General features: G+C 44.0%; 1 protein-coding gene across 1 annotated transcript; it reads right to left on the bottom strand.

Moving 5' to 3' along the window:
* Positions 1-235: 235 nt before the first annotated feature.
* eepd1 (endonuclease/exonuclease/phosphatase family domain containing 1) lies at positions 236-25,062 on the bottom strand. Its single transcript, XM_071538203.1, has 7 exons — positions 23,835-25,062; positions 12,584-12,635; positions 5,020-5,130; positions 2,639-2,773; positions 1,972-2,110; positions 1,390-1,584; positions 236-719 (listed from the first exon to the last, which is right to left on the bottom strand). The coding sequence occupies exons 1-7, from the start codon at positions 24,680-24,682 to the stop codon at positions 529-531; spliced, it is 1,671 nt and encodes a 556-aa protein (XP_071394304.1). The 5' UTR covers positions 24,683-25,062; the 3' UTR covers positions 236-528.
* Positions 25,063-26,364: the final 1,302 nt, after the last annotated feature.

Here is a 26,364-nt window from a genome sequence, read left to right as displayed (position 1 = left end):
GAAAGGGACGGCTTACATAATTTAATAGAGCGGCCTTCATCTAACGGCGGAGATGTTATCCTCCACTCCACTGCCAGAACAGATGAGCGTTACAGTAGAGCCTCTGGACCGCAGATGAAGTGCCGCCTCGCACCCAATTCAGATCCCATCCCCTGATACCGAGGCTATTTGCATGTCATGTAAAACGCCACGAGATTTCAGACACACCGCTGGAACATCTATCAATTTTGTTTTATTTCATATACATATAGAAAATGTTTGGCACGCTCGTCTATGACAGAGTACAGCATATATCTTTTTCATTTCGTCCGGGACATTTTCATGGCTCTTCTACTACTTACAGTGACTATTATACATTGATAAAAGGAAACCGAAAAGGCAATCTTGGCACTTCTTCACATTCGTCAGGAATCTCTTTGCTCCACGGCAAACCAAGACAAAGCAGGATCCAGGCAGGACTAGGAGTCAGTTTTGATATGTCGTTGGCACGATATGTCCGCCACACCGCTGTCTCCGATGTGTGTGTCGTCACCGCTCGTGCTTGGGCATAATGTCCCCTCTGTCCACCACCGCCACGCCGGGCCGGCTCAGCTCCTTGGGCGCCACGTCGGCGAAGAACTCGGCCACGACCGGACAGTGGTCCGACGCCACGCCGCCCCACGACCAGTTGTCCGGGATCCAGGGATTGGTGAGGCCCTCCCGCACTACCGTGCAGTGGCCTGTCGGAGGCAGGAGACACAAGGAGGTGGGTGGGGGAGTCAGCGGGGACATTTACAGACTGAGGTAAACATGCAACAAGTGAACCAGAGTATGAGCCTAGATCTAGAGAGAGCAGGGATGGATTGGTTTACACTGAAAATGCACATAGTCGGTGTCTACTAGATTGATTTATATTGGCTTTTTATGAAAGTTGGATATCTGCCAGTCAGTGTGGTCCACCTCTGATATGATGGATATGATGCAGTTTACTTGATTACATATTTATTTTACAATTAATCAATATTACACTGGTTGTCTAACCTGAACTGATTCTAATATGACCTTTTGATTGGATTCCACACAAGTATGTATGAAAATGTAGTAGCAGTCATAGAGCAGAGGTAGTAGTAGTATCCTTGGTTTCAATGGAGAGTTTTAGTGTCCCATGATGGTCTAAATGCTGTTTCAGAGGCTTTTCCACCCTGACAAGAATATAAGTTTGAGGGACACACTGCATACTTGTAGTTTTTAAACTTCTTTTGGCATGAAAATAGTCAAATTTAAAGCATTTCAACATTAGCACAATATATCGTCTATCAGCAGCCTCAATTCAAAAGTATCAGCCTTCAAAAACCTTCAAAATTACTACTACTGCACCAACCCCCCTCCCCCCCCCGAACAAACACCGACCTGAGTAGATCTTCTTGAGCGAGCGGCTGACCCAGATGTTATCCAGGCACTGGGTGCCCTGCGGCGAGCGGGTGCTGATGTTGGTGAACTGGCTGGACGGCACCAGGGCGCACAGCTTCTCCTTCCTCAGGACGTCCAGCTCCGAGCTCTGAGGCGACGAGCCGAACTCTCCCAGCACCACCAGCTCCTTCTCGCCTGCGGGCCGCAGAGGGGAAGGGGGAGAGATGAAGGGATGGATATAAACAAGAGGAAACTTTCCTCCTTCAATGAGGACAATCTGTCTCTCGCAAACACACTGTTGCAGTCCTGTGATTCAGCAGTTTCTATGGCAGAACGAGTTTTATTTACACAAGTTCAAACAAAGAAAGAGAGCATATTTGACTGTTGCACTGCTAGCAAAACCTGTTCCAACAACTTCAAACATGATATCATCCTCCAACCATAATTTTGAAATGCTGCCAAGCTGTATAGATGGTAATAAAACAACTCAACAACAAACCCTCTCTCCTTAAATATAAATGGTTTTATTGTATGAGAAGATGTCGGCCTTGATACTGGCTCGTTCCAGTCTTCCACACTGACCTTTGAGTGTTTCCTGGATGCCGGGGGAGAGGCGTTGGGACTTGGCCTCATCTGAGTTGTGGTTCTTGCCGTTGGACTCTCCTGGCTGAGCTGAGGCCCGCATGTGGATGTTCACCACCGTCAGCTCTGAGGACCCAATCTAGTGGAAAAACACCATTTGGTCAGTCTGGTCATACTGGCAATAATCATGATACCTCACAGCAACCGAACTAAACACACAGAGATATACACAGAGCTATCGGTTTGGGTTGACCAGTATCGGGATATTTTTGGATTGAATCTGCCAATAGCTGCTATTCTATAGCAATATTCATTATCTTTGAATTTGACAATTTTCATGCCAAAAAACCCCACAAATGTTCAGTGTTTCCCCCAGAATTTTATTCTTCAAGGAGGAAAAGCCTCTGAAATAGAATTTAGACCATCATGGGACACGAAAACCCTCCATTGAAACAACAACTAGAACATATTTATGCGTACTTTATGTGGAAAACTGATCAAAATGTTGCATTAGAATCAATTCAGGTTCAGGTCTTCCCATAGACAACCAGTGCAGTATTGATCAATTCTACAATAAAAAACAAACTGCATCATATCTATCATATGGACCAGACTGGACCAGATCCAATTTTGAATAAAAGGCCAATATCAATTTATCATGACTTACAGAGAAGTGAGCCAGGTAGGGTTGGGGGTAGGCGTGACTCCCGTTGCCATTGACAACAGGAGACTCCAGGACTGCAGCATCCTTCAGGTCGATACCAGACGAGCTGTCCCACAGAAAGCCGGAGTAGCTCGCTCCCTGGGAACAGAGGATCGTGGGAAATTGTGGGAGTCAGATTTTTTTTAAAAGCTGCCCTCCTTAAATGGCCCCGACGCAAACCCTAATAAATGGTTTACGACCATTTCTTGATATATATGTCACTTTATCGCATAACCACAAAAACAAAAGAGGCCTAGTTTCATACATAGAGATGTATTATAGATAAAAGTTCATCTAGCAACGACTTATTCCCAGTTATCAAATTCTATCGGTCTCTGCTCATTCTAAAAGGCTTTTTTGTAAATGCAAATACACAGTAAGATAAGAGCTTTAATGAGCCCGTGGGGAAATGGACTCACTCCAGCAGTAAATAGTGATAACACAGTGAGGAAAAACAGAATATAAGTAAGAATAGAGCAGATGGATTGTATTTAAACATAACGCAACTGAGAATGATGACGTTTCAACAACATACTAAGTAATGAAGAAATGTATGAATTAAAAGTTATATAATTATGAATTACAGCATTATGAGGGTGTGCAAAACAACAGCAGTAGAACACAGAGAAACAGAAAACTACATTCAATTCAACATTCAACAGCTGCCTCATATTCAACTAGGGATGAGACTATGCTTCTCTCACGATACGATTCAATACGCGATATGGGGTTCACGATTCAATACAACCACGATACGATGTCATAAATAAAAGTTCCATGACAACAAAGTCTGACTGTGCAGATTTATGTTTATTTCTGAGACACAGATCTTTCTAGTGATGGCATTGGCTCGCTAGAATGTAAACAACAATTTAAAAATGTCATTACAAAGTGACAATAATATAATTTGGATGGAGAGCTTGTGAAACTGTGATGGTCAAGCGTCTCATTTGTGATTACTACAGCAGAATAACATAGAGCTGATATTGCAATTCATTTTTCTGCCCCACGATACATATTGTCACACTTTTGTATTGCGATATATTGAATTTCAATATATCGTCCCATCCTTATATTTAACATAATCATTTTTTCATTCATTTTTACTATATCTGACGCTCGACTCTGACTGTAATTTAAATTTAAATAATCACCATGCATTCACAATGTGCTTATGACGCAGTATGGCGCATTATAATGCCTTGTGAGCACCACTCCGAGTAAAGTGCTGCCTGGTAATCCAATCAAAGCCAGACTCTGTTCTCCAGCAGGGCAAAATTATGGCCCCATTCCTGAGCATCCCGACAATACAGCAGGCTGATAAACTGCAGAGTCTGGTGGGATAAAAGGGGCATTGGAGGGGGGGGGGGTATTTTACGACCCCTCCTCATTATCTCAACCATCCATCTTCCGTGACCGAGAGCCGCGGCCGTGGAGACGCGCCGGACCCCGGCTCCGGGCTTATATCATAAAGGGTTCATCTGCTGGCTGCGTTTCCGCTGGGGGACGAACGGCTCTATCTGTCCCGAGGTCTCGCTGATGTTTGGGCAGACATTAGCGAGAAAGGCGGCAACCTCTTGAGGGCCGAATAAATCACCGAGGTTTTAGTTTTACTGGAGCCTCCGATGCCCTTGAAAAGCAAACAGTGTGGAGTGCATGGCCTCGCTCTATATTGATTCAAAAAAACTTGTTGGGGAAGATGGAGCTTAAAGGTTTTTTACGCTCAGTAGTAACAAGTAGGGTTCGACGGATATGGGTTTTTGAAAGCCGATACCGATATTTTAGGGCTGGACGATATGGTTGAAATCAATATCACGATAATCATAAGGATTTTTTTCGATATCGATATATATAACGATATGGCTCACATAAGCGAAATCAGGTTAAATAATCATATTAATGTTCATCATATTGAACCGAATGGTAATGGTTTGGTGTGATGTCAAACTAAACTGAAATTTTCACATAATATTCCTACCATACTTCTTCTTTTCTAAATAAAATTAGCTTGTTCTCATCAGTTCAGACTCAGAATTGTGTGTCTCGATATCCTATAATCACCATATCATCACAATATAACCCCACTGAAAGACAATAAACAATAATATTAAATTATCGTCCAGCCCTACGATATTTTTGGGTCGAAGTTGCCGATAGCTCATATTCAATATCTTTAAATGTGACCATTTTCATGAAAAATAAAAACAAATTCCCCTAGAACCCTAGAACTATTGTTGAATGTATTTCAATAATAATAAGAATCAATCAATACTACAATAAATATGTAATTAGGCAAACTAAACAAAGACAGAGCAGGTAGAGAGGGACATCATAGGCTGCCATACCTTGCTGAAGTGTCCTGTGGGTTTTTCAGACACAGCGCTCTTCCACAGCCCCCGAGGCCATTTCCACTTGCGTACGCTGGCCAGTGTGCCTTGGTTCAACTCCACACAGAACTGCAACACAACACAGAGGGAGAAATACTATCAGTCACAGTATATTGTAGTCATCAGCCTGTCAACACACACCAAGTCATGAAGACAAAATAAAAACAGCGCTATGCACAGAGAAGACATTTGTTGTTAGTTTGATTTGACACAGCAGAACGTAGTTTATTTTGGTAACAGACACTGAAATGCTGCTCATAAGGCATTATAAGCAGAATGTAGTTGTAGTTTCTCAGAGGCAGAAATAATCTCATTGGATGAATTAAACCTCAGTGGGCGGAGCCAAAGAACCAGTTTTTCTGGCTAAGCTAACGTTAGCCTGAAGCCCAGTGAAAAAGACAAGAGGTAAGAGAGGAGGAAGCTAATATCATGAAGCCTAGCACTCTGCTTCTGACTGGAAAAATGCAGTCTAGCCATAAAAAGTTATCTTGGTTTGCTAGCTAGCCTAGCTGACCTTCCAAATTTAAACTATCTTATAGCTATTTAGGTAAGCTAGTTAGCTAGCTGCTGACCTTCCAAGAATGCCATGGTCATAAATGAACAAAAAATATTTAAAATGTATATTTATATTTTGACCAGAGGCCCATCTTTGTGGTTCTGTGGCTACACCCACTGAGATTATTCCTGCCTCCAGAGCCGCTCTGCCTCAGAGAAATGTTTGTATACTAAAACCCACATATGCACATTATAACCACATTGTGAGTTGATAATTATTTGAATCAGAGCATGATATAATAAACACAATATTCAAAATATGTACAGGGTTGAATACTTAATGACATGATATTAAATTAAAAGTTATCTTCTGATGTTTGTCTGATGATTATATTGTAAGGAAGGTTTATCTCTGCTTCTAATGGCCTCTAACCTGCTTGTAATGCATCACAGCTCAGTTTAAACAGTGTCACCCTTTATTCTAACGCTCGAGGGCAGATCCAACAGTTTTTCAGGTTGTCTGCAAAAACATGTCTTACTCAGCAGTCGCTAAGAAACAACACAGAGTTCAATGAACTCAAGTGGTCCCATCTCATCTCATCTCGACGGAGGAAATGCGCTCAGAAAGAGGAAGCCTGTTCTGTCGACACCGCTGAGGGAGGACCGGGCCGGCGGTGGTGTAACGTGCCGCGGGGGGGGGGGGATAGCGCACGCTGGGCAGCTCGGTGTCAAAATGGAACGAATGGAAGCAACGGGAGCAATGTGGAAGGGGAAGAGCGGAGAGAGGAACGTGGACGCGGAGGCTCCCGATTCCCGCTCCGGCTGACCTGCCACTGGCTCTATATTTAACCACAGAGGAAGAGCCTCCCTGTGGGACGCCAGGAGAGCCAGAGGAACCCCACCTACATGCACACACACACGCACAGCCTCACTCAGAGTGGCCCATGGTGAAATCACACCAATTAACATTTTAAGTAATAACGGTGACTCAAACAAAATTAAAAAAATGAGGATTTCACAGATTATCACTTATTCTAACCTTAACCCGTAAATCCTAACTCCTTGTAGAAGTGAGGACCGGCAAAATGTCCCCACTTTGGAGGATTTCCATCTTCCTATCCTTGCGAGGACATTTGGTCCTCATAAGTATAGCAATACAAGAACACACACACACACCCATACAGCCTCACCAAGAGGGTCCCACAGTGAAATAACACCAATTACCATTGCAGCGAGGCTGAGAAATCCATCAGGTCACCTCACTGTCTCTACTGCATCTTCCTCAGGCTGCAGTGAGACGTATTGCACTACAACCACCGTGAAGCGCACTCTGCTTCCACCCGCCCACCACTGAGTAATAATAATAATAATAATAATAATAAGGCAATTTCAAACTGCCAGGAGGTTAGAAAACCCCAACAGGATTTACTTTCATCATAGTCCCCCTGGGGGCCACGGAGCCTGTACGGGATACGAGGATGAATTGCTCGCCGATAGTGCTTTGGCAAAACACAAAACGCCCTCATAATTCAACCTGCGGTGACCAAAATGCGAGCGCAGCAAGTCAAGGCCCTGGCAGGAGTCCCGGGGCCGGGGAGGAATCACCTGGCAAGAGACGGAGACTCCTACGAGCCGGTCTGGCTGCCCGGGTACTAGGACTAGGCCAGGTAGAGGAAATAACGCTCCAGTACATTTATTAAAAGAAGCACAGTCCCGTTTCTTCCACTGCCAAGGATTTAATTATCTAATTACTGTAATCAGTGTTAATCAATGGTGCAGACGGGGGCTGTAAAACCTGGTCGACATCAAGCATGTTCCAACACAGTCTGTGAGGATTTCTTTCTTCTCCGTTCCCTAATGTGTTTTACTCTCTTTTGTGGGAACACCTTGCTGAAAAACTGAAATTGGATTTTTGCACAGAAACGCAGCATGCTTCTCTTTAGAAAATGGAAAAAAACAAAAAACAAAAACCTATTGCACAATCCACAGTCATGTCTGCGGTTGATTATGGATTCACAGGCCGCCTCCTCCACTTTGAAGCCACTGGATGCAGCTTACCACAGCGCCTTCTGTTTTGTTACAGGAGATACCTTTTAGACTCACCATTGTGATTTATATTAAAAAAGAAAAAAAAATGGGTGGTCTTCTTCAACAAGGGGAAGGGAAATGGATTGTGTTATATTTATCTATAAAGGCTCCTGTACCTCACATCTCTACTGGCTTTTAAATCCAGATCACAGGACTGGTTTAGTTTAGTTCGCTAGTTGGTTTCTGGTGCTATGAACACTTTGAAATCAGAACTTCCTGCCACCCTCAATGATTTTATATCACATTTTTTTTAGGTTAGAGATTTTCTTTGTCATCATTATGGATGTTTTTTTTTGTTCTCAGGTCTCTCTTGACACAGAGATCTGGATCTCATGAGATGACCCGATTCAACAGAGGCTAGAAAAAATATCAGGTGGTACATGTGAGGCCTCTTTCAATTCCCCAGGTAAAAAAAACGGTCCCAGGATCCAGTGCCACCGTTCTGTGTGGCGTCTCCCCCCCCCCCACGTCAGGTCAAACCCCGCGGTGCCGTCTGAAACATGAGGACTCGGGATGCAAAGCGGTAAGGGTCAAGTTTTTCCGCTCCAAGAAATGTAGGCGGACACGACACTGAACAGACAGATTTTCAGAAGAGCACCAGATGATTGCCTCATGTTGCCAGCATCCACACGCACCGAAACGCTGTATATATTTCCAGCAAAGCATGGGAAAAAAAAAAAAATTAGAGGATTGGAAGCCGTTTTCCTTAAGGCAAAACTGTAGCAGATGACACAAGAAGAACAATTACAACAAGTTGTTGCACGCGTGTGTGTGAGAAGGGAAGAGGGATTGTGTGTGTGTGTGTGTGGGAGTGTGTGTGTGGGTGCGCGCGTTTGTACTCACTTCCGTGCAGAATGTTAAAGCAGGTTTTTTTTTTTTTTATGCGGTGGAGAGCTAGTCCATATCCCATGATGTGACCGTGTTACATTAATCGTTGGATCTGCGCAAAAGGCTTTCCGTTTCATAGCAACCGCCGCAAAAAAACATGGCCTTTTACAGTAGAATTAATCATCAGGCCACGCTCAACCACAAGACGACAGAGAGTTCCTTAGCTACAAAACAGAAGGAGGACAACAGTGACTAAACACACAAAAATGCCAAGTAAAGTCGCAATGAAATCTTCTCATGGACGTTTTATTACAATGATCTGGATGTTGCTAGACTAGAGATGAGACCTAAAAATACTGAAATTCTTCATTCAAATTGAAGTGATGAAAATCCACCTAAACTCAGTTAACCCACATTTCTATGCTGACATAAATGGGCATGATGTAATTCCATAGTATACATTGTAGAAAATAGTATCAGAGTGATGTAAATTGTATGGGGATAGGGTCTTTTGAGGTCAAAAAAAAAAAAATCTTAATGCTTTTCTTAAAATAACTGGTTGTTTTTATATTGGTGCTTGTTTGCCTTAAGCTGATCACTGACTGGTCATAGGTCACCCTCCTTTTTATTTACCACTACATTATTGATTCTATGGGTCTTTAGGGATTCCTCCGGGGAGCTATGTGGGGTAAGTATTACCACAGAGCCCAGCAGCAAAACACAACAACAGTCTAACTCCAGCACACACACTCTAAGTGATCAAACACAGAAAAATGTCAAGTCAAGTCAGGGCTGTGAATTCACTAAAGTCTCTGCATCTAAAATCAATTTGCAATCAAAACTTTCCAAATTCAAAATTTCTGGGGATGAAGTGGAGCAATGACTGATGACTGACAAGATATTATTTGGTCAATGTGATAAATTATTAGCTGTAGGTCACCAAACTATCAGATATGGCTTCCAAATAGACTTCTGGCAACTTTTGCTTGAGGTTTGCCCTCCATTATAATGATAAAAACCAAGATCACATTTAGATTTGATTAGATTAGATTGCACTTTATTGATCCCCTGGGGGAAATTCAGGTGCCACAGCAGTAGTTGGCGGAACAGTGCCAAGGAAGTCAAGTACAAAGGTAATCAAAAACAGGTAATAAAATAAAATAAAATAATACTCATAAGTAGTGCCGCACCTTGCCATACCCAGTTGACAGCCACGAGTCAAGTTATAGTGCAGAGAGCTTTTGTGGGGAAAAAATTACAATTAACAATGCCTTAGTGACAGGTGCGTAGGAAAATTAAAATTAAAAGAACAAAACTTCCCACACACTGTCTCATCATTTGTACTCACTTTATTCAAACAACAAATTTAATCCTGCTTCTGAAGTAAACGTAATGTCAACCTGCTCTCTTCATAGGCCACTTCACCCATATAAGTCCAGCATAGGTTAAACACCATGGTAAACATAAGCCATTCCGAGTTTCACATGAGGAGTCGGCCTCATCTGATCTTCTAATTTGACCTCATTTGACTCATGCCATGCATTTGACTCATGCCTCATTTGACTCATGCCAAGAGTATTCAGTTTTTCCCCAGAATTTTCCCCCCGGATATCTGACTTTTGATAAAAGGCCAATATCGGCTCAATATATCAGTCCAACCCTAGTTTAGACACCCACTTCTTCACATACACCCATGCCAACCCTAGGATCAAAGCACAAGACCAATCAAATCACTGGGAAAAAAATCGAAACTACCATAGACTACTAAAATATACATTATGGCAAGTTGTGTTGGGGCGAGTGGAGCGAAACATGTGACAGAAGACGAAAAGCGTTTCCCATCGGGTCTGCAGAAAGAGACATCGGAGGGAGAGGGAGATGAAAGGAGGGAGCGCGAAGGGCCGAGATGAGACAGAGCAGACGGTAAAACAGGCAGAAAATCTGTGTGGGAGGATGGCAGGAGCGATGTGGGCCACCACTTGTCCAAAAGTAACTCACCCTCCCACCACCTCCCTCCCTCCCTCTCCCTCTCTCTCTCACTTTCTCTCTGAGACACTGGTGCTGTTGACCTACTTCCCTTTCCAGGAGAGAACCAAGCTCCATTTCTCTGCCAAGGATCCATCTAGCAGCCAATATAGAAAATGACATTACATGTGTGCAAAAAAAACCTCTATGCGGGCTAAACAGGAACGCGTCATTTTGCATTAAGCCGCACGTCAATCTCCGACATTTTAGGTATCCATCCGCATGAGTGCGTTTGTGCCATCCACCTGCCTCTCTAGGCTGAGGAATACGCAGCAGGACAGTGAGGTGACCTGATTCTATGATGTCTTTTGTATGTATTAGTGGGCCATGTTTAGCTAGTTTGTTGCTACAGCTGCTGGTGTTAAGCTATCATATCCATGCAACAAAGGGTTTTCCCCCGGCCACCGTACTAACAGCCTGGTCGCACAAAATTTTGTGAAAAGAGCACGACGTCTAGTGAGAGAAATCCATTCTCCCACCAGGAAAGGATTACATCAGTGGTTCTCAACGTGGGGTCCGGGGACCACCAGGGGTCCTTGAGGGGGTTCCAGGGGATCCCCAGCAAATTGATGAATTGTTAAACTTCACCATTATTTCATTTACACAAGTTGACACAAGTTGACACAATTAGAGAATGTAGAAGAATGACTGTTTTGATCATAGTTTCTCTGTTATCTCTCTACCTGCAATACAGATAGTCATGGAATTCTAGACAAAATCATATCTGACAATAAAATGATCTTAGATTTGGGTCCGAGAGACAAAATCTCACCAAATGGGGGTCCGTGGCTCTAATGTGGACTAAATTAGCGGTCCTTAATATGAGAAAGGTTGAGAATCACTGGATTACATGAAGGAGACATGACTGGAAACAGGCAGTTTGACATTGAAATAGTGCAGTGGAGTGCAGAGGTCGGGGGTGCAGATAGGCAGATACATTTACCTTCAACTCCAACTGTCTACTGTGAGTGAAGTTTTCATTTTCAGTGAAAGTTTTTCTTATTTAACCATAACCAAAACCTTAACCTCAACCAAACTGTTTTAGTTGACTAACCTTAACCAAAGTTTTAGTTGAATAAACGTGACCCTAAACCAATTGTTTTACCTACCCGTTTACCTTAACCAAATTGTTTTAGCTGTTTTAGCTAACCTGAACCAAATCGTTTTAGCTTGTTTTTAACCTTTCCCTATCAGCACATGAATGCAACATGATAGTTATAGCTAAAAAACAAGATCGTCAAATGTAGGAAATCCCAGATACAGATCATCACCAAAATCTAGAATCCGTTGGTAACTTTTAGACCGGTGCTTCTTAATCCTGGTGCTGGAGTACCATAACCCTGCTGGTTTTCTATTTTACCTGGTAGTTAATTACATTCACCTGGTGTAATCAGGACTGAATGACTTGGGACACCGGGTGTATCAACTACCAGGTAAAATAGAAAACCAGCAGGGCTGTGGTACTCCAGCACCAGGATTGAGAAGCACTGTTTTAGACAAACGCGAAAATGTTGCATCCAGTTCCTGCTACTGTCATATAATCCCAACGTAACCTTCACATTATTTGTGTCCACAATACATCAGTTTGTGCTCTCTTCACAAAATGTGGTGAGACTGTGTTGGTACTGAACATAACACAGGAACAGAGGGGGTCTGGTGGACGAGATAGAAGCAGGCAGTGTGTTTGTATGTATCCCGATTCCCGACACCGCTGAAGAAGACACCCTCCACACATAGCAACAACTGTCATATTTATAGCAGTGAAAGCACAGGAGAGCGCTAACACAGTTCAAACCCAAATGTGAGCCTAGAAATAGAAGACATTTACACTTGGGAGAGAGGGAGAGAGAGAGTGCAACAACCGAGAGAGGAAAGCAGGGACATTTGCATAAGAGCAACAGATTAAATAAATGGGAAACATTGAGCTTTAGCTTTCTGAGTGCATTTCCTTGAGTGGTGAGTCATCTAATTTACAAGGCTGCAAATCAAAGCCCCTATCAGCACCGGCCAGTCCTCCCACTCAGCCAGACCAGTGGAAGGATCTGTCCCAGTCTAAGACCAGTAAAGTGGGGAGCTCAGACTTTACCTTGTCAAGCGCCTCCCGGTCCAGCAGGTCCTGGACTGCCAGTAACTTGATGCTGGGAGCAGAGAGAGAGATTTATTTTGACATTTTTATACACTAACAACACTGCTCATATTCATATATATATAGCACATATTTCATATTTGGCAATTCATATTTAAGGTAATAATCTGCAACATTTTAATATAAATAAATGTCTGTTTTGCTGCTGTATCACTGATTCCTATGACACAATAGTAATTCAACTGATACCCAGTTCCTATAAGCTTTTCTACTGTCCACAGCTCTTTCCTGGGAAAAATCCTCTGCTGCACAGGAAGTGATGCATTTTACGTTTCTGGTTTGTTTAGAATAAACAGAAGAAGAACTGGGTAGCTAGCATGAGCAGTGATAGCCACCATGGCTGAACAGACAAAGAAAAGAGAGCCACCTACAGAAACTTCATCAACAGCTTATATATTTTTCTTTTGTTTTTCCATGCTACATCCAATGCTACCAATTTCCCCACAGAGAATAATAAAGTTTCATCTTATATTACACAAGCCAAAACCAGGGTGGCATTACTAGGGTTATGCATTATTCTGTTACAACGTGTACAGTAATTATATACTGTCCTCTAGTCAAATGCACTGTTGACACAACAGATAAGAGAAAATAATGGGACTACCCAAACTGGATCCTCACCACAATAAACATCACATTTGCTCGGGGCAAATGCAAAATTTTTTCGAACCTGGCTACTACTGTGAGAAAATTTCACTGACTGTAAGCGGTGGACTTTGGACTGGTGTGCTATATTCCATGTGCCAACACATCATTACACAGCAGAAGAGAGGCCTTTACAGCCCAATAAACATTTATCTGTTTACTTTCAAATCGTTTTCCAGACCAACATTCAGCACAATAAAAAGCAATGAATTGCAAAGCAGCAGCCCGCCTCTCTCATGCTGCCTCCTGCTGCACAGATCAACTCTATCCCTCTGCCTTCATTTGGCTCCAGAAAGGAACTGCCTTGCAATACGATTTGCGAAACAAGTGCGTAAAAACATTCCTCAGTTGCTCATTTGGATTAACCATCTTCTAAAAATGGCCTCAGCACATGAGGCAAATCGCCTTTTGTAACAGAAAGGCAATCAAACAAGTTCCAAAAGTGCCACTAGTTAACACCCACAAGCTCTTCCAGAGAGAGGCTTAGTGCAAACCAGCCAGGAGAAAAACTGTCTCCTTGACTGAATACATGAGGCATTATGCATACACACACGCACACACACCCTACAGCCTCAGCCCAGTCTGCAGCAGGCCTACTGTATGCTAAACCATGATTCAGTGTGGTGCAACACAATGAAAGTAAGCCAGTGGCGCTGCAGTGACCTTGCTCACCTCTAACCTACTAATCCTAAATGAGAGAAAATCACATTGCATAACAGTTTTTTTTCTATTTGTGAAATGCTGCTGGTGCCGGGTGTTACACCAGCTTTGTTACTACAGAAGAGCTTTTCATCCAGACTGACACACATTCACACAGTCCGGTGCAGTTCCATGATGGTGAGGTGGCCGGTACCAGCATCATATGTATGCAATGTAATCAGGGAGCACTTGTGAAGGAGAGCGTGGAGGAGTCACCCAAGGACAACCTTGGCTGTGATGAGGCCGCTTAGAATCATAAGGTTCTGATTGACCGCTGCATTGATTCAGTTCTCCTGCATTCACGTCATACAGGAAAATACGGCAGTGACCTTTCTAATAGAAAATACTGTATCTCAGCTTTCAGATGGTAAATACTACAGAAAATACTGTTCACCTCAGCTTTGAGGTTGTACAGAACATGGACCCTGATTTCTGTGACTTCACCAACAAGGAAATACCTGTAGTCAATTGTAGGTAATTCATTTCAAATGAAAGCAACAAAAGATTTTGATCTTATACCAAGTCATTTTGTGATCAAACTACTTGCTGGATTTTTGGTTCCAGCGTCTTGATGGCTTCAAACAAGACCATGAACCCTTCCAAGTCATTGCTTGGAAAAAGTCATTCTGACAATCATTCCCATGTGACGTGATTGCAGCACTGAATCCGCTCAATGGCAAACCAATGAATGCTGATGAATGCTCGCGCAGCTTAGGGAAACATTTATTAGACCCTTGGCTGTCCACACATCTGCAGATCCCAGGGTACACAAGATCCATTTTCACCTCCAAGCCTCTCCAGCCTTCACCCAATAGTTCCGGCCTGCTGAAGAAGTATCAGCAGCTGCTTTAATTGAATCTAATTCCAGTCCCAGCGCACGGGGAAATGTGGATGTGTTAACTGTCAGGATTAAGACCTACTTTCTTAGAAGAGCAAGTGCCAAGCGTGGCTCTAGTAAGTTCCAAGTGCGCATTACACTGTGCAATGCTTACCGACCCTTCCTGTCACCATGCATTAGGGCGTCAGCTAAACGAAGGAAGAATCTGTGGACGTCAGTGCTTGCACCAGTGTGGTCAACTGACACTTGTTTGGAATTTTAGACCCGAAATATCTCCCCGTGACATTTCCGAGACCCAAATTCTGTACAAACCAGCGTCGTAAGATCGTCCAAATCACACAAGGAAATACCTAAACTCATTGGCCTTTCTAGTGTTAACTAAGGTACAGCGGGTACCTTAGCTTGGCTCATAAAAGAGGGTGAGAAGGGCATACAACGCAGATAAGAAAGCTCCAGACAAGACTAAGATAGGGTTAGATTATACAATCCACAGAATCCAGAGATAGTGGAGACTAAGCCTATGTCACAGTCATATCAGGGCCAGGGCAAACGGGCATAATTAGCTGAACGAAATCTTTACATAACAGTTCCGCAGAGGCCCTATTTACGAATGAACCGCCAGTATCAATAATCCCCATTTCAATTTTCCTACAAGTCCAGCTGTTTCTCCCGCCCCGCCCAGTTGCGTAACACCGAGAGCCGACGAGATCAGGAACGGCAACGTCGGCGTGTTCGTAATCAGCAGATCCTGTTTTCAGAACAAACAAGGGCTGCGGCCGGCAGAGACAACGCCCCTTTCCTCTCCCATAGGTGTGATCACTGCACAATGAAAGACACTGGCTGCATCACTCCTGTCCTCATCTTCCCCCATGACCTGAAGTGACCTGAGGATCAGACATGGCACATAGCAGAGAAACACTGATATTGTCCGGTCTGTGTGATATGATGGAAGTTCCTCCCTGACCACAGCTAGTGAATACGTTTTTATTATTATTATTTTATATCAGATGGCTGACAAGAGGAATCCTTCCGGTGTGGTGTGGGAGGATTGTACTCAACAGTCATTAAAACCTGCTTCACTCTGCCTTAAAGAGCTTAAAAGAATTTAATTAGTCTGGCTTTCAATGGAGAGTTTTAGAGTCCCACGATGGTCTAAATGCTGTTTCAGAGGCTTTTCCACCCTGACAAGAAGAAAAATCTGGGGGAAAACACTGCATGTTTGTCATTTTTTGAGAATTTGTTGGCATGAAAACGGTCAAATTTAAAGATAAACTATCTGTATCAACCTTCAAAAACCCATATGGATTCAACCCTTGCCACTGGTGCATAACAGGAAAAGTTGTTTACGGTTTCAAGCCTTCAGAATTTGACAGAGTGCACAGATTAACACACGTACACACGTACAAAGTCTAAAGTCAAAGTCATATAATAACGGTCACATAAGGACTCGGTGACATCTAGAGAGAGCAATGCTTCAGTGTCACCGTGACAACAGAAAGCCGTCCTTGATGTCAAGCGGACACTTTGTGATTGTGATTGTCTGGGCCGGTTATGTGCCGCCGCCGCCGCTGCAGACACAAACACAACACGATGAAGCGAAACAGACTCTCAGCATCGGTCGGATTAAAGGCAAATGCGAGGGCAGAGACGCGGTTGCGTAATCAGAAGTGGCGAGCGGAGAGATGACCTTGGATAGAAATAACGCCTCGGAGGATTTTCTGGCGCTGAATGAGAAAAAAAAAGCCTCGCCTTCCTCGTCTAAAGAGCACGCAGCGGGTCGAGGTGTGGACGGCGCTGACAGATGGAGTGCTGACAACATATCGCTGTTGTCATGTGAAAACCATGTAACTCCCAATTCTGGTGATTGTCATGCTTTAACTACAGTTGAGGGGTTTCATGGTTCCTTGGGTTATATACTGTTGCTGTCAGGTGAAATCCTTGTATCTCCAACATATCAGCTTTTCAACAGCCTTGTTTTCAGCTTGACCACCATGCATTTTGGAGTTTATCCAACGGGGTTTTGAAAGGGCCTTCATACACAAAGGCTCACAGAATTTTCTCAAGCCGCAAAGAACCTGTAATCCTTTGACTGAAATTAAAATATGAAAATCACCAAAACTGGAGGTTCAAAGTTTTTGCATGACTACAGCAATATGAAAGCATAAGCATAGATTTTGGGCGGACACAGCTATTTCACACAATTATTTCTGCCTCAAGTGCATATTACTGTGTTTTTATTCACTCTGCATTTTAGAAGCGCGGTTGAGCACATTTTGTCTTTGGTCACAAGCATTTGCAGTACAGTACAACCTTTGTAGTCCTTCTCTTAATGGTCTGAATCTCCTTTTAATGCCTTAACAGCAAGTTAGACCGCCACTTTTCATATTTTGATTAATGTTTGTCCTGTATTTCCCCTCACTCTCTCATACCTGCAGACCGTTCTCATTGAAATTTGTATCTTTTGTTTCAACCTTGCTGACGAAAATGGAGTTGCCTAGGGTTTGATCCAGAGTGTATCCCCCAAAACTGAAACGAAATCCTTTGAAATCCCCATTGGGTAGACTCAAAAATGCAGTTAAAAACAAGTGCGTTTTTCTCTGTTCCTGGAAAGCTGACATTCTGAAGATACAAGGCTTTTCAGAGGTTCAGCTGTACTGCAGTGGGAGGCGAAATAGCCTAAATCAGGTCTGTTTCAGTGGGGAAAACTGGGTTGAAAGTGCTGTATTGGCCCCAGTGACTCCTAGCTGGCAGGGCCTGCTGGGCAATGCCCCTAACTCACTGTCCACCACAATGAAATGCTGCGCCAATGGAAATTTCCACATGAGCACCCAACATCCTGCGTCAGCTCAGCACCGACCTCCCTAGCAGCACCCGTCCTCATGACCTCAGCACCCATCCTCCACCACCTCTCTCTCTCCCTCTCTCTAGATTCCTTTATTGAACCCGGCAGTCTCACTGACATCCAGATCTCTTCTTTTCCAAGACTCGAGAACAAAAAGACATTCACGAAGGAAATCCACAAACATCACAGAAAATGTGAGATTCCATTGCGTTAAAACCATGGAGAGGGAAAATAAATTCTAATTTCAAAGTGACTTGCAGTCTGTTCCATTTATAAGGTTCATAGTACCATAAAACTGTGTTGCCAAGTTCAGTATTTAAATCTAACCACGTCCTGTGATCTGGAGCCATAACTATTGGATCTGAAAGCCATGTCAAGGCTTGTAAATAAATATCATGGAATGTATTTCTCTTCTAGTCGTTGCAGACCAGCCAAACATTTGATAGAAAGTTTCTGCCCCACGATATGAATTGTCAATTTTGTATCGCGACATATTGAATTCCGATATATCGTCCCATCCCTACAAAGCACTGTGGCAAACTGCATCCAATCTCTCAGACAAAAGCACACCTTTGAGTTGACTAGGCTGCTGTACATGCCGCTCCTGTTCACCCAGGCCTTGGCGGAGGGTGTGTCTGAGGTTCAGTCGACACGGTTTTGTGTTTCTGACAGATCTGGCAGACTGTGCAGGGGTGTGATCGTGACCTTCCCTCCCTTCACTGGAAGGGATTTAAAAGGAGTGCGCAACGCTGCTGCCAACGCTCCCTTCCTGCCTCGCTCGTAATCCGGAGCCGCGGGCCGGGGAGGTCGGGTGCATAATCCCGACAGCTGCACTGGGCTTGTGTACACTGCAATCAACACGATACGGTGTTGTATCTGCAACCTCACGCATGCAAGTAAAGATGTGAACACTCTCTCTCACTTAGCCTGGGAGTGGCTGTGCCTGCAGGGAAAACTGTATTTTGTGGTAACAAAGTATTAAAGGTGCTATGTGTGGCATTTTTAATCAACGATGCGTCATTGACAAATTACGTGTGATATCTTGGTATAATTACTGAAAACAAATGAGACCATGATGGAGAGGATTGTTCGCCTCTGTCTCACACCAGTGGTATTGTTAGTGCTAGTGTTTCCCCAAATTTAGACATTTCCCATAAGCCCCGTTGCTTCCTGACCCTCCTCCCCCCTCCCTGGCATCTTTGTCTCTACTGAAGAAGAGCAACATGTTGGAAGTGTTTTTTTCCATCGGCCTTTCACTCCTTCCACCATCTGCCAGAACTCTGAAAGCTTTAACTCAGCACCCTCTTCCTGTTTTGTGCCATAAAGCAATCCAGACGATTTCCCGCCAAATCTGACCTGGTGACAACCAATGTAAAATGCAATGCTGAGGTGTGGTGTTGAGAGCTCTAAGCCAATCAGCTTCAAGCAGGGCTCTATCCAGACACCTGCAAATTTCCATTGGGTATTTGGTGACCAATAACAATGACGTCTGACCGAAGAGTTTATAAAAGCCAAATTCCCCAAAGAGGACATTGGTGGTGCTGCTGGCAAGTCTGGCACAAAAGAACTATAATGCAGCACGATAGCATAAAAATCGAATGCTGAAGCAGAGTTTCAACTCATCTACATTGTCTTATTCTGCAGCTCCAAAAAGAAGTTTGGAGAGATGTCAACTAAACCCACTGATCATCATGATTCGACGCCCTGCTGCTTTCTGCTGCTTGCATGTGGTCACGACACTTTCACTGTTTCATTTGTAAAGTGAGGAGAAATTTCAATCCCATATTGAAGCCCATTAGCTCTCAGTATCCATGGTCAGTAGTTTCTTACTAATAATAATAATGCCTTGAATTAACAGTGTTGTCAGTGGGAAATGTCTCGGAGTTTTTACCTGAACTAAACCTTAACAAATCTCTATCCATTACACCTTATCAAAAGCTTGATTCAAATAAATTAAACAACATAAATGAATGCAATCAACTAAGTGGGTGAAATCAATCTGAAACTTGCACAATAAGCTAAATTGAGCACACGCTCTAAAAACCTGTGCTCGAATTATGAAATTGTGCGCACAAAATAATGAAAACGAGGGTACGAATTTGCCAAAACGAGGAAACAATATACACTTGTGCACTCAAACGAATCAATACTCATTCACACACACTTTCTCTCTTGTGTGGTTTCAGCCGCTCGCAGCTCTCCGGAAAGTTAGGACGAGCTCCACAAACAGCAGAGGAGGATGGGATTAGACAGTAATGTGGTTAACAAGACAGCGACAACAGCAGCTGCGATCTGCGCGCCTGTCACTCAAAGACCAGGAATATCACCAGCAACTCATTATCATTTAATTGGCTTTATTGGCTGCAGCGCAAACACAGCGGGCCGTGTTATCATCTGGCAGCCAGCTCTGCTGACAACCTGGACCGAACGGAGCGGCTGAACACGAATGTCCATAAGAACCATAAGTATGTCCATAGTTCGCGCTGTTTAAATCATCAAGCATTACGTGGTTTTGTTGAGATCAGGTCCACAGCTTTGTAGTTATAGCTGCATTATGTGAATGTAAAGAACGATCTGATCTGTCAAATACACAACTCGCTTATCAATGAGGAAACGAAACCCACAGAAACCCCCGAGAGAGACGGCTCGCCGCATTCCGTGGGTGACGACGTCAATCACTCTGTCTGGTTTTCTCTCTTCCCTCTCCCACTCTGCGCTGTTCTGAGAAGCTGAGGCTGGTTCTCGGTAGGATCTGTCCCCTTTGTGTGTGGTTTCAGCCGGCCTTTCCCCTATCAGCCGCCTGTCAGCCGGGTCAGAGGTCAGCTGGAGACGCACAGCGCCACTGAAAACAAGCCCTCATGACATGACACTGGGACGAAAAACAAAAACACTCACCTCGAGTAACCTTGGGGCTTAAAGGGTTCAGTGTTTAGATTATGATGCCCACTGATATCCAGCACCATGATCCAAATCTCAAGCTCATTTTACTACTACAAACGTTTCAATGAGAAAAAACTGACTTAAGTTACACTAAGAAACTTCAATACCCAGAAATCCTGTAAGGTGACGTCAGTAAACTGCACACCTGCCTACATATCAGGCACAAGAATTCCATTTGGACAAATCGGATGAATCTGCAGTGTCTCAATTAATTGGGATGGGACACTCTTCTCTGTTGCAGCCCCACTTTGCGATTTAGACTGATACAACGGGTGTGTTTTCACATAAACATCTTGCTTAGTGCAGCTTTAAAGTTGCACACATCCGTAGTGCGAGGCACAGACGGCATTACGGGGCATGGGAACTTTGCAAAACCGAGGTTACGACAAGATCATTGCCAAACTCCATTCTCTGACAGCGGATAATTACCATGAACTGATGAGGGCATACAATTCGAGGTGATTGCAGCTACGGACAAACTGTACATAAGCAGATGGCGAGAGGAGCGGCTCCAGAAACAACCAAATGAGTCACTGTGTAAACTCTCAGGCAGAGAGAGCGGATCCCTGGAGTGCAGTCGACAGCGACGCAGCCATCCTCGGTCTGCGTTCCTCAACTTTACTCTCTGTCAGCTCAGATCTAGACCTTCACCTATATTAACCCTACTGCTGCGAGCCGGCGGGGGCTGTTTCACTTCCTCAGCCCGGTGAGGGGGGGGGGGGGGGCGACGTGGGAGGCAGACTAATGGCTGGCTGATTACCAATATCAGCAGGCCTGGGAGGCGCTTGGTGGCTGAGCTCAGTTTGCTGTGTAACCTTTGGTAAGCAGGAGTTCATTGAACTCCAGTAGCTCTCTGCCTGCGCCTGGAGGGATGCCAGCCCAGATTGTAAACTCAGCCTGGATCTTGTGATTGCTCACACGGCGGAGCTGAAGCCCTATGCAAACAGACCGTATCGCCCGCATAGCCTCTTCCTCCTCCTCATCCTCCTCCTCTTCCCAGCTTTTCCTCCACAACAGTGAACCTCCAATATCGCCATTAGGATTGTTACCTATGCTTGGGAACACAGGAAGTGGGAGGCATGACTGGAGGAAGTATTGGGGATTTACTGGGGAGGTTGTTGATTGGGAAGAGGGAAGCGGAGGGGCGGCAGAGACGGAGGAATCTGTGACCGTGCCAAAGGAGGTCCGACGCTGATTATCAAAACGCACCCTGTTAAAATGCTTTTTTTGTCATGATACTGTGGGGCTTAAGGCTTTCTATGAGTGCGCATTGGGTGTGGTGGTGCTTTATGCATAGCTCTATTAGACATGGATGGACCGAACCCTCTTGTATGAAGGGTTACTTACATCCACCAATATCACACCAAATCCATTAAAAATACTGCCAATTTAATGTGGCCTTGATTATCAGCACACTCACCTTGTAGAACATGACTTAAGACTTTTTACCAGTTGTTAAAATCTACTCTTCAATTCAGCATGCATCCAATACACCAAGCAGCACTTTTTTCAATAAAATATCAACTGGTTCAGGCTGCTTGTTACCACCCACGACAGTGTATTTTGGTGCAGAGAAAGTTACGGTAAAAACAGGTGAACCAGCTCTAAAAGTTGACATTATAATGAAATAAGCTCTGCTTGGTGTATTGGATGTATGCCGAATGGACGAGTGGATCCTAACAAGTCCTAAAAGGTCTAACGTTACATTCTAGGAGGTATGTTGGTTTTCTGATAAGCAAGAGAAACATCAAACTGACAGATTTCTGAATGGAGTTTGGCAGAACCGGCAGAACATTCTGTCCATACGAGAGAACAGAATGTATCGGGGCTAGGATGGATCATATGATGGCTCCACAGCATGGGATACTAATTTTACTGGCGGTGACAGTTGCAGACATAACACCATGCAGCAATGACCCCGCGCTCCCACCCCCACCCCCACCTCCAAGCCAACCCAGTGAATGTAACCTGGTGCCAAGGAACACTCTGGACATTCTCTACCTTGCATCATCCCAATCTTCCTCATATACATTCAATTGTGCAGTGATCCCTCAGTCTATAGTGTTGAAACTGTATCATTATTGCAAATACGCACAATCAAATTTGATCACAAATGGAAGCAGAACAAAGGCTCTTATTTCTCTAATTAGTCAATAAACCGGATGCTGAAAACACAGAGTTTATAAACACATGGCGAGCAGATTTTTTTTTTTATCCTCACAGTTTGTTGTAAAGCAAATGTGTAGAATCCCATTTAATTCATCTGATTATTCATTCACTGTGCAACCTGCCACTGAAAAGCTGCACTCACAGCTTATCTAAGTAGATTAACCTGGATTCACACAGGCCCATTTCTCCCCCTCCTATCTGCAGCAATGTTGGACACGGGGCAAAAGAACACAGTCACTTTTACTGGCTGGAACAAGGTCGTGATGCTCTGCTTTCATTCATTTTCTGTGCGAGCAAGACTGTTTTTTTTTTTTTAAACCACTCACACAATAATGGGAACTGGGATTGTGTCAGACTCAGCAAGGAGCTGTATTGACTTTAGGTTCAGATTAAAACAGGTTTGGCCTAGAAACCTGCTGGATTGATATTAGACTATTGCCTTTTGGAGCGCTTATATAAAAATGTACTTTGTGTTTTTTATGTAATTTGGATTTACAGTATATTTGGTTTTATATATTGTTTTATCTTGCTCTTTCTGTTGTGTGGTCTTGACTGTATTCTGACTTTATACAGTACATTGCAGCATGTTGTTGCTCTGCCATGATGCTGCTTTCTAGGTCAGGTCTCCCTTGATAAAGAGATTCTTAATCTCAGTGGCACTTAATGTGCTTCAATAAAGTAAAAATAAAATAAAGATAAATAGCTGTGTCATATTAAGGCCATGGCTTACTGGGCTTATGAACTGGGGTCAATTCACTGAACCCTATGGCAAAGTCCTTACATCTAATATCATTTGTCACCAAAACTTCCACACCTGCTTATTTCAACTACATTTCTGTGGACAAAGTGGATCAATGACTGATGACTGACAAGATATTTGGTCAGTGTGATAGATTATTAGACCAAATAGTTTTCAGCTTTGTTCTCCATCATAATGATAAAAACCCTTTCAAGCTCAAATCTGGCTACAGTACCTTGCCATACCCAAATGAAGCCCATGCTTCCATAATAATCAAATATAATAACAATCTGGTTGTGGATGAGTGGGTGATACTTACTCATTCTCCAGCAGGGTCATACACACCACCTCTTTGACCCCGGGGTTGTTGGCCTTGTCGCAGGAGCAGCCCTGCAGGCTCCAGGTAGCCAGCCGTACCACGGCCTTCCCGTCCCGCTGCCCGGGCGGGGGCTCCACGCTGGGCCGCACGGAGATGATCTGGGTCGGTCCTCCGGGCGGGAGGTCCAGGTCGTCGCTCCTGAGACTGAACGAGGTCGGGCTGGGGTGGGACTTAGTGGTGCAGGTCAGCCCTCCGTTGGTGTTGGTGGACGGCGCCCTGGAGCGCTCCACGAACACCTGGAAGCGGATCTTGTCCAGCAGCGAGCTGTTGATGTGGCTGACCCGCACCAGATCCTCGATGCTTTTGAACGGGCCGTGCTCCGCCCTGTAGGCCACGATGTTCTTGGCGATTTTCTCCGTGATGCCTCGGATGCTCATGAGCTGCGCCGGCGTGGCCGTGTTGATGTTCATCCCGGTGCACGACTGGTGATCCAGGTCTTTACGCAGCGAGGAAGGCGAGTGCTGGGACGAGCTGGTCCGGCTGGAGACGCATATTTCCAGTTTGATCACCTCCAGTTTCGTGGCCCCGATCCCGCTCACCAGCGCCAGGTCCTCCACCTTTTTAAACCCCCCGATGCAGTCCCGGTACTCCACGATATTCTGCGCGACGGTGCGGTTGACTCCCGGTAGAGTCATGAGTTCCTCCTCGGTGGCCGTGTTGATGTTCAGCCGCTCCTGGTTGACCAGGATGTGGCCGAAGTTGCACGCGGCGCTGAATTTGCGCTTGCTGCTGCTGAAGTCTGTCGGGTCTTTGGGGATGGAGCGGTGGCAGCCCAGACTCCCACCCATGGCTCCGGCGGGTCACCCGGGCTCGGATCAGTGTAGCGGACCGGAGCAGGCGGAGGGCCACGGCAGGGACACTACAACCCGGCTGGTGTGAAACATACCCACCGCGCAGACCGGAGACGTGGAGGTCATGCAGTTTTACGCGTACATGTATACAGATATCACACTCTTCTATGACAGGCTGATTTCATGGATAAAACGGAACGGAGACACACGCACTATAAACAGCAGTTTCCCCTCAGTCGTCGCTACATGCTGTACGGAGCCTCCACACCGGGCGGAGCGTTTCACCGACTGAGCAGCAGCAGCGTCTCCGTGCCTCTGAGTGCCAGGAGTAGGGCTGGATATTCAGGTTAAAATGTAAGCTTCGCCCCCCCAACAGGTCAGCCTCCAGCAGACTGAACACGCAGGAAAACAGCGGCGCTCTCACATCAATGAAAACCATCTGCTCTCGAGATGCGTCAAGTCAGACACATTCAGCCAGGAGAATACCGGAATGAACGCCAGTTGGTCTTCAAAATAAAAGTGTAAAATTTGTCGTTTGAAGCATACAGAATTTCAGCAATAACAATTCGGCATTTACCCCAGATCTCTTATTCATGGAAGTGTAGAAAATCCTCTGCCACAGCATTTTACATCATGGGACACTAAAACTCTCCATTGAAACCCATTGAAACCCATTGAAACCCATTGAAACAAAAATAACATTTGTTCATTGTGCGAAATCTGATCAAAATGTCACATTAGAATCAGTTCAGATTAAGGTTTTCCCATCGACAACCAGTGTAGTATTGATCAAATCTACAATAAATAAAATATGTAACCAATCAAACATCTCCATTCATGGTAATCATATCATGACTCATGTAAAGGAATTGCCAATCACAGAGGAGAAGCTTGCTTTCCGTGGCGATTTTGTTATATATTTTTATATGTTTCTTTACTTTATTTATTTGTTTATTTATTGCTATGTTGATTTTTTTATTCGCCAGCTTGCATGTTCTTTGATATTGTGTATGCTAATCCAATAAACATATTATTTAAAAATAAAATAGCATATATACACATAACATAATATTCTCACTTACTGCAATTTCTTCCTTAAAATATATAAATATATTCATTTTCATATTGGTACTTCGTATTATTCAAAAAACGTCCAGTTTGTCAGTGAGGATTTTGTTTTGAAAGCGTGACCGGAAGTTGTGCTATTTCACTCTGTCTCGCTTGACAGTGGTCTGGTTTCCCATCAGAGCAGGAGGCGTGGCTCCAGGCATGACAGCAAAATGATTTCTGTCACTGTGGAAGGAGAGCTGATTACATAAATGCAAACTTTGACACGCTATACCCAAATTTCAAACAAATTAAATTTACCTTCTGGAATGATCAATAAAGAATAATGATTCCTGGACTCCTTAAAATTATGTAGCACCAAAAGTCTGTCTACTGAAACCATGATAGCCTTTTTAATTATTCATGATCTGCCAAAATAATTGTTGTGATTTTTTTTCTATTACAGTTTGCTTATTTGTATTTGTAATGGCGTTTCTGATTGAATCTTTAGTTTTGTACTGAATAGCATTCTTTCAGAGTAGAACTGATGGATATAAACCAAGTTGTGACTTGTCTTTTCTCCAATAGTCCATACATTCTGCAGATGAAAAAATATACAGGTTATACTGGAC

Source organism: Centroberyx affinis, unplaced genomic scaffold (assembly GCF_046629955.1).
Source record: "Centroberyx affinis isolate AG114_WGS23_722 - 3 ecotype Tasmania unplaced genomic scaffold, CSIRO-AGI_Caff_v1 ptg000018l_1, whole genome shotgun sequence".
NCBI lineage: Eukaryota > Metazoa > Chordata > Actinopteri > Beryciformes > Berycidae > Centroberyx > Centroberyx affinis.
Note: the sequence above shows the minus strand (reverse complement) of the source record. Positions and strands in the feature narration are given on the sequence as shown.